The 8071-nt window shown below is 40.5% G+C and overlaps 1 protein-coding gene across 2 annotated transcripts in view; it reads right to left on the bottom strand.

Moving 5' to 3' along the window:
* Positions 1–792: 792 nt before the first annotated feature.
* Positions 793–8071, bottom strand: part of LOC119322146 (rRNA biogenesis protein RRP5-like) — a 19438-nt gene continuing 12159 nt past the window's right edge. The window contains exons 22-40 of one of the 2 annotated variants that reach the window (XM_037595643.1): positions 7796–7961; positions 7589–7716; positions 7105–7188; positions 6918–7018; positions 5683–5836; positions 5520–5594; positions 5287–5437; positions 4542–5127; positions 4167–4227; positions 3716–3861; positions 3455–3638; positions 3282–3380; positions 2886–3205; positions 2639–2815; positions 2327–2423; positions 2091–2246; positions 1737–1973; positions 1567–1650; positions 793–1291 (exon numbers count right to left, since the gene is read on the bottom strand). In XM_037595643.1, the coding sequence (XP_037451540.1) occupies positions 1184–1291; positions 1567–1650; positions 1737–1973; positions 2091–2246; positions 2327–2423; positions 2639–2815; positions 2886–3205; positions 3282–3380; positions 3455–3638; positions 3716–3861; positions 4167–4227; positions 4542–5127; positions 5287–5437; positions 5520–5594; positions 5683–5836; positions 6918–7018; positions 7105–7188; positions 7589–7716; positions 7796–7961 (3114 nt within the window). In that variant the 3' untranslated portion in view covers positions 793–1183. The remainder of the gene's footprint in view (positions 1292–1566; positions 1651–1736; positions 1974–2090; positions 2247–2326; positions 2424–2638; positions 2816–2885; positions 3206–3281; positions 3381–3454; positions 3639–3715; positions 3862–4166; positions 4228–4541; positions 5128–5286; positions 5438–5519; positions 5595–5682; positions 5837–6917; positions 7019–7104; positions 7189–7588; positions 7717–7795; positions 7962–8071) is intronic. The other variant, XM_037595649.1, reaches the window with a different exon arrangement.

Raw genomic sequence — 8071 nt, 5'->3', positions numbered from 1 at the left:
TTTTCCGTCGACGTGCCCCCAGGCGACGCTATTTCAAGCCACTGGGGGCCGAACGCCTCTATCCGAAATCCAACATGATGGATAAATGTTTGAAACTCTCCATTTTGTTAAATTTACGTTTGAAATGCGCGCGGACGTTTAGGGCACATCATTGGATGGACGGTCCATGTCCGCGGACGAGTGGTAGCAAGATGGTTGAAAGCACCGAAGGGATCAGCTAAGATTAATGTTGATGCAGCAATTTCACGTCACAATGAGAGGCACAAGTGTTGCAAGATGAGACTGGTAAATACCTGGGTGCTTCGGAAGATCTTGTCGATCCAGAGGTACTCGAAGCACATGCTTGCTACGAGTTTTTTTTCCCTATCATCAGACATATCTCCAAGGGGGTACGACCGTACGAGGTGGCTACTGATTTCATGGCGGTCTTTCATCATTTGAAGGAAAACTATCCGGGACAGTCTGCCATGATCATCAGAGACATCCAAGCTAGGCAGCGGCTTTTTGAGAGGGCTGAGGTGATCCACGAAGGGAGAGATGCGAATTTTGGAGCTCACGATCTAGCGAAAGCGGCAGCGTCTCTACCAGCTTGTAGACATGTATGGTCAAACACCACGCCTGATTATCATTCGTGTTACAGGCACCCTAGATTTTTGAATGAAGTGGTGATTTCTCAAAAAGAAAATGTAACATGTTAACTGGCCATAATTTAATTTATGGAAGGTATCTTCGACCATGGGCCCAGCTTGTTTAACCACCTGAGCCCGAACCCAGCCAAGCCTCCAAGGGAACAATGCCCAAGCACTACACCTTTGTAGCCAAGGAACTTCTCAGTCTGCACTCACAATCTCTAAAATTCAAATAAAAACCTAAACAACTCCGAATAGTGAGCGGGGTGTTTGCAAAAAAATCGAATGGTCCATCTTTCCTATTAATAGCAATACATATGTCACAGGGGTAACAACACCAAAATTGGCGGACTGCACGTCTGAACAAAAGCTGCAGTCCTGACTGGCACATTCTCTGCCACAATCACATCGCACAAATAAGAACGCAGACCTCTGATTAGCAGCATTTCAACAAGTTGAATGACCCCCCGGCTGCAGATCACCATCCAAGATCACATGAATAGTGTTGCAGGAGCAGGAGCAGTGCCTCCGCATGTGTAGCAAGGTTTTGCACATCAGGCTCTAGAGATCTCAACGTACTCCAATGCCTTCTGCTTCACATGCTCGATTCTTTCTTCATCGCCCTGAGCCTTCTCATATCGCAGGTATTTCTTGAACAAGAACTGCAGATGGCAAGCATCGTATTAAAGAAAAACTTAAATCAATACATGGAACGGTAATAAAGCAAACGATGGCATGAAATTCTGAATGGCAAATATCAGGTAGGGCAAGGTCCTCAGTCAAACTTATAATGCATTTTCCAGACAATAACACAAATGATATCCCACAGGCAAAGAGAGTAGATACTAGCAAGAGATATGCAGGGAAGGACAGATAACAGTGGAAGAGAGAGATGGTGTTCGAGTTTTGAGTAGGATACACAAAGAATGGGCCAAACCTTCATCTTTTTTGGAGGAAGACTAAGGCATGTCACTCTATCAAATAATGCCCGTATAATTTCCGTGTCACCAAGTCGAATTTCCTACAGAAGACCATGCTTGTCAATGAGACTGATTAAGCTGACAGAATAACAGATACAGGTGACGGTTTGCTAATGCAATATATTACCTGGTCTAGGTAAACACTCCAAATATCTGTTCTTTTCGGATACTCCCTTAGGATCAGCTCAAATCTGGATCTCCCTTCCTCAGCCACCCCACACTTGAACTCCAGGATAGCAGTCTGCGTGAGAAACTTTATACGCTTGCTTTGTGGCAGACTAAGAAGCGCACGGTTTACGACAGATTTGATGTATTCAACATCCTTGCCTTGAGTGAGAGAAAACTGAATGCGGCGCAACCAGATCTACAATTGCATCATGCAAGTCATAAAGTTGCTCCATATACAAAAAAAACTAACCTTGCATGAAGCTTGAAAGTCATAAATATGCTCCAAATACAAAAAACAAAGTGATAAACTAACCTTGCACGAAGTTTTGAATCTTTTGGTCATTCTATCAAAAAGTTCATCTGCCAGTTCATTCTGTTTAGTCCTCTCGTACATTCCAAGAAGAGCCAAGTGCACCTTTTTGGGATCACAATACTGCAAGGCTCTTTGGAATATCTTCTTGACAGCATCCTTGCATATACCAACAGCAGATCAGTATCATTAACTGGAGCAGCAGAAAGAAACAAAACGTAGCGTCATTTTCAACTTACCTCCCGTGGACTCCCGTATTCATTTTCAAGGTTAAAGTATGCTACCCATACATTGAGTTTCTCCTCCTCCTCTCTAATGTTTATTGTTCTCAAAGCCCTAACAAACATGAGGGACACTTGCATTAAGATGACAATCCATGCAACAGGTTCGAAGTAAACAAATATTCAGCAAAGAAAACATAGATGTCTTTGCATAATAGACTAATAAGAATGGGAATTTTCATGGATTTTTTTTTCACAACAGTAAATTCCTATTGTAAAGATTAGTCAGAAGAGAATTTCAAAACAATTATCCTTATACTGCAATCGTACCTTTCAGCTACTGAACGTGCTTTCTCAACATCCGCAAGGTCTAACAAAAATGCCATATACTTAATCCAGACGAAGCTACTATTTGGAGAGCTCCTCACCAACTTCTCGAATTCATCTGGAGTCTGTGGTATATCTTTCTGTAAAGCCCTTTCCTCCAAGGCACTGATTTCTATTTCCCTGGGGAAAAACATGGTGTAAGAGTCTGCGATGCCACTGTTGAAGGTACAAGAATGAAATGTGTGAAAACCTTTGTTTTCTCGCCTTCTCCTTTAACCGTCTATCGCTCTTTTTTACATTTGATTCACTTCCGTTAGCAATTTCATGAGCTTTCTGATCACCCTCTTGGTCAGAACCTTCATATTCGTCCAAGCTGACCTGAAGTGGGGGAACAGAAGCCCGGGGTTCGGGTCCAGGAAGAACTAAGGTGCTGTTAAAACCTCCGGACATCTGAGGGGCACGGCTGATGTCCATGGGAACCCTTCCATTGCCATTTTCATCATCAGTCAGATCAGAGTCAAAGTAAGATTCCTTAAGGCCAAGGGACACTCGGTGCCGATCCTCGTCAATCTGTATGAAGAAAATGAAAATGAAATTTAGCACACATGCAGCACAAAAGACCAGTCTGACCATAGATAAAACTTGCCTTCAAAATTTTAGCTTTAACCATATCGCCAGCTTTGTAGCAAGCGTTGATATCAAGAACTGGTTCATCAGAAAGTTCTGATACATGACACAAGCCCACCTACAAAACAATGATGTACATTAACATACCGATTACCGATAAACATTTGCAGAATCAAAAGGACAATAGCTTACCAGTTCGCTGCTCTTGATTGTCACAAATAATCCATAGGATTCAACCCGTTTAACTTGACCATCAACGATGTCCCCAACATGTAGGTCACTGTAGCTAATGTCATCCAACTTCTGTGATTTGCTACCAGTGCTCCTCCTAAGTGATACCTCAACTTTCCCTGATAGTGGTTCCGCAGACAATACCCTGCGGGATTTTTCAATTAGATCGGGGAGAGATTTTTTTTGTAGTTATATGTGCATTTGTCAATGGCGAGATCTAACCTTCCCTGTACAAACATTCCAACTGAGAAATCCTTCTGAGGATTTTCGACATACTCATCTGACAGATTTGACAAAATAATCCTAGCCTCAACCATTCGAGAAAGCATGATGAAACACCCTTTGGGATTCACATTCTTCACATAACCCTACAATGTTTAGAAGAAAATCACGTTAATTCACCGTAGTCGCAACTTAAATATCCAGAAAAGGGGAAAGTAAAAAAAAAACTGATTTCCTTTTTTTACCAACTGCATCAACAACAATTTCTGCTCATTTAGACGCCCAGGGGCTCACAGCCCAACAACTTGAGGCTAAGAGCATGCAGTGTAATTTTTTAAACACTTCAAAGTCTAAAACCAAAACAAATTAAGGCATTTGTGCTCGGTGTAACAGCTTCAAGAGAACTTCCTCCAAGTTTCATATTACCAAGTTGTATGAAGATAGAAAATACCTTAACCTCTGTACCGGGGCACAGATCGTTGATCTTCTCAAACCGGGGACCGCAAATTGTCCTACAAAACAAAGATGTCACAGAATGACAGACATAATATTTTTCTGGACAACTAAAAAAATTGTGTACAAAATTCACCATTCTAACAGGCCTATTTATGTGGGTGACCGTCTCAGTATTTTGTTTGAGAAGACGATCACGGCACAATACCACACATCCAATAAAGCAGTTGCCACTAGCTAGTGTTAACTTATATCTAAGGTCTGTTTATATTATAGAGTACCCATATGACTTTTGACAAAAAGAAGCATATTTAACACTACTAAATATTGTTGTATTTATTATGAACAATACTTTGCAAGCGACAAGACTTACGAATCATCAAGTTTTCTTGAGCGAAGTGATAGGTCAACTCGGAGAGATCCTTCAGCTTGGCGGCTTACAGCCAGGACCTTGCACTTCACAAATTGGCCTTCATGGATCCCAGATAGGGGTTCAGGTACCCACGAATCAACAATTTCAGTATAATGAACTCTTCCATGAAGATGAGGTCCAATCTGGATGACAAGCCCACCAACACCAGGTAGAATCCTTTGGATGCGTCCGCCAATGATATCTCCTTCCTTCGTGTGTTCAGCAATGGAAGATGCTGTTTTTTGTGTGTCATCTATATCCTCGAGCATGCATTGGTTATCAAATGCTTTCAGCCTCAACAACCTTTTCTCTCTGTTCACCCCAATAATGTGTCCTTTCACTGCTTGACCGACACTATAACGCTGTTGGAACTCTTTTAGTTCACTCGGCTCAACTGAACTATCGAGAATAAATAAATGAGCCATGAACTTTCTGGATACAGTTAACCAGATCCACTCTGTATCCACCTTGACGACATAAGCACGCACAATGTCATTAATTGAATGATTCAATTCAGCTTCAGATGCAGTTAATTCTTCCAAGTCTGCTGTTAAATTGTTCCAGAAAAAGAAAGGCCAGCATCAGGAAACCAAGTCATCACAAGTCACAAGAAGCACCAAGAGTATATAGGTTAGGCTAAAAGGCGTTACACATATACTCCCTCCGTCCCAAAATGGACAAACAGAGAGATTTTGGTACAGCCTACCTTTAAGCAAGGATGGCTTAATAGATAGTTCCCATTTCAAATTTCTGCCAGTTTTTGCTGAATGTTCCGCTTGTGCAACAATTCTTGCATGGACCTTTTGCCCGATTTTGAGTTTACTAAAGGGATGCTCACTGCAATCTTCTTCAAGGACCTGAGAAACATATACCAGTTACTGATCCATAATTACTTATGAAAACCACTATATAAATAAACTAATAGAGTCTAGTATATACCTCAGTAATATGAATCCTTCCATGAAGATTGACACCAAATTTCGAAATAACCTCAAGCGGCTTGATATCAATAATCTGCGACCAAACATGATTAATATTTATACGCAAACTATAAATTGAGAGTAAATGACTAATCATAAGATTGCTATGAAAATAGTTGCACCTCTGCTTCAACAAGTGACCCAACTTTGTAGTCTGATTTCTTCTTAGCCCTTTTAGAACTAGAGATACTAGAATCCTGGGCTGATCCTTTCGGGAGAAGGATAAGTCTTCCAGAAGGGTCAGAACTTGGGATACTTCCAACGACGACGGTAATGCTTCAATAAAAACAAACACAAAATAAGAAAAGAGTACTTCGAACTGTAACTGCATTTGTACTAAGAAAAGAAGGTAAGGGTTGTTAAATTTAACACCAAAGTGATATAGACTCGATAGTCTGCCGACCTTTAAAATCGCAAATGGTACATCTGCTAGCCGTTTGCATGTGTTCGGTGCAATATAAAATGTTGCTTTATACTAACCCTTTCATGGTAATACACTAAACTTGCCTTGTTCAGCAGCAAACATGGCAGATGCTCCTATATTATAAGATGATAGGGCTCGACGCATTTTCTACCATGAATAAAGTGAACTTGCAACAACAGAAAATGTACTGCTTCACCACACGAGACATTATCAAACCATATCAGAGAGTCCAGACTGCAAAGCATATATAGGAAAAGGTGGGCATGTGAAGTGCATCAACATTTCTACCAGGCAAGTGTGTGCGTGCAAAAGAAGCTTGGACTCAACAAGCTGCTTGAGCTCGGCTTGAGCAATACAATACTTGAGCTAGAAGACCTCATTGAGAAAGCTTGAGGTCAATTATGGTTGAATATATATATATATAATACATATTTAGTATGTAGTGCAGAAAAATCAAGTCTAATTCAAGTGAGGTTCGAACTTGTCTCTTGAGCACAATAATCAATGTTGGGTTGCATACTTGCATTGTCAACCCACTGACAAGTTCAGTCAAGCTAAGCTAGAGCTTATTCAATCTATAATATTGTCAGGTTCAAGACGGCCTAAGCTAGATTGACTCACGTTTGACTCATTTAAGCTCCTAGATGCCTTGCATGTCCTGGCGACAGGACAGTTTACTAACATAGTATGTTCAGAGTAATAGGTATCTATGAACCAAAAAACAGATACAAATTATAACATGTACAATCGTAACCAAAAGGGCAAAATAAAGTATTGCCAGTTGTATCTCAAAAAGCCTGATCTGCAGTAGGCGTGCTGTAGAAATTATTAGAATTCTAAAAATGAACCCTTCAACTTTTGCTCCCGGACCATTCAAACAAGTAACTAATCAAAGCAATATAGCAATATACTGAAGTAAGTTCACATGATTACCACTGCCCATTATCATAGTGATGTTGAGGAAGCAATTGTGAGTTGTAATCCATCAACGGTGCAAAGCCTATTGCATGATTATACTCAGGGACAGAAAGAACCTGGATAGAACAAAATGATAAAAGAACAGCAGTCAACCTTTAAGGAAGTAATAAAAATAAACTAGTCAGATGAGTAATTTGCACACCACATAGCTGTCTTTGACTATCTCCACAACTGCATTGACTTCTTCCCGAAGCTCCAAGTCCAAATTTGCGGCTCTGTGACGTTTCTGAAGTGCAACAAACAACCAGTCCAATATAACTAAAGTTAGTGTCAAAGCAGTTGAAATTGGTACCATTAGAAGACTTGTAAATAGGGGGAGTAGCCATGCAGATGTTTTATTTGGTGAACTAAAAACAAACAACATGCAAACAGAGATTTTCAGACACAAATGTCGACAACATTTTTTCGAGTTATGAAGCTACACTGCTAAATGGTTAGCCCATTGTGAGCAGTTTCAAGCAATGCTGTAGATAGGAAAAGCACAATCGCAAGAAGTACTTCGGTGGAGGTAAACTACTAAGCTACCCACAAACAACTACTAGTACCAAGTGACCGAAAGATAATGGAAGAGACAATCCTTAACCAGACACATATATTGCTGAGACAAGGGCATCTACTATTATTACCTTCTTTTTCCCATCCTTGCTGACACTGCCAACTAGTTCAGGTTTAAGCGATAAATTTACAACTCCATCAGATAAATCCACAACAAGACCCTTCACAGAAGAACCCACTTTTACAGTACTGCCACCAACTGCAGAAAAGGAAAAGTTTCGAATGATCATAACCAGCAATAGATAATATGCCATATAAGAAGAAAATGAGTTACTTACGCTGATGATGTTCAACTAGACCAACAACATCAGGATGGTCTTTGAAGTTAAGGATAACACCATATTCTTCTACTGCTCCCACCTCACCCTTAACCAAGCTACCAATGCCAAAATATTTCACCCAATCATGAGAAGTACTAGGACCTGAATACTTCAATGCCGCAATCTGGACAAACAAGAAGGTAACACCAATTGTCAGTGCACATGTTAAAGCATATTCTAGAACAAGGGTTCACTTAATTGTCAGTGTACTTAAACCACTTGTCTGCTTTTGGA

Source organism: Triticum dicoccoides, chromosome 1B (assembly GCF_002162155.2).
Source record: "Triticum dicoccoides isolate Atlit2015 ecotype Zavitan chromosome 1B, WEW_v2.0, whole genome shotgun sequence".
NCBI lineage: Eukaryota > Viridiplantae > Streptophyta > Magnoliopsida > Poales > Poaceae > Triticum > Triticum dicoccoides.
Note: the sequence above shows the minus strand (reverse complement) of the source record. Positions and strands in the feature narration are given on the sequence as shown.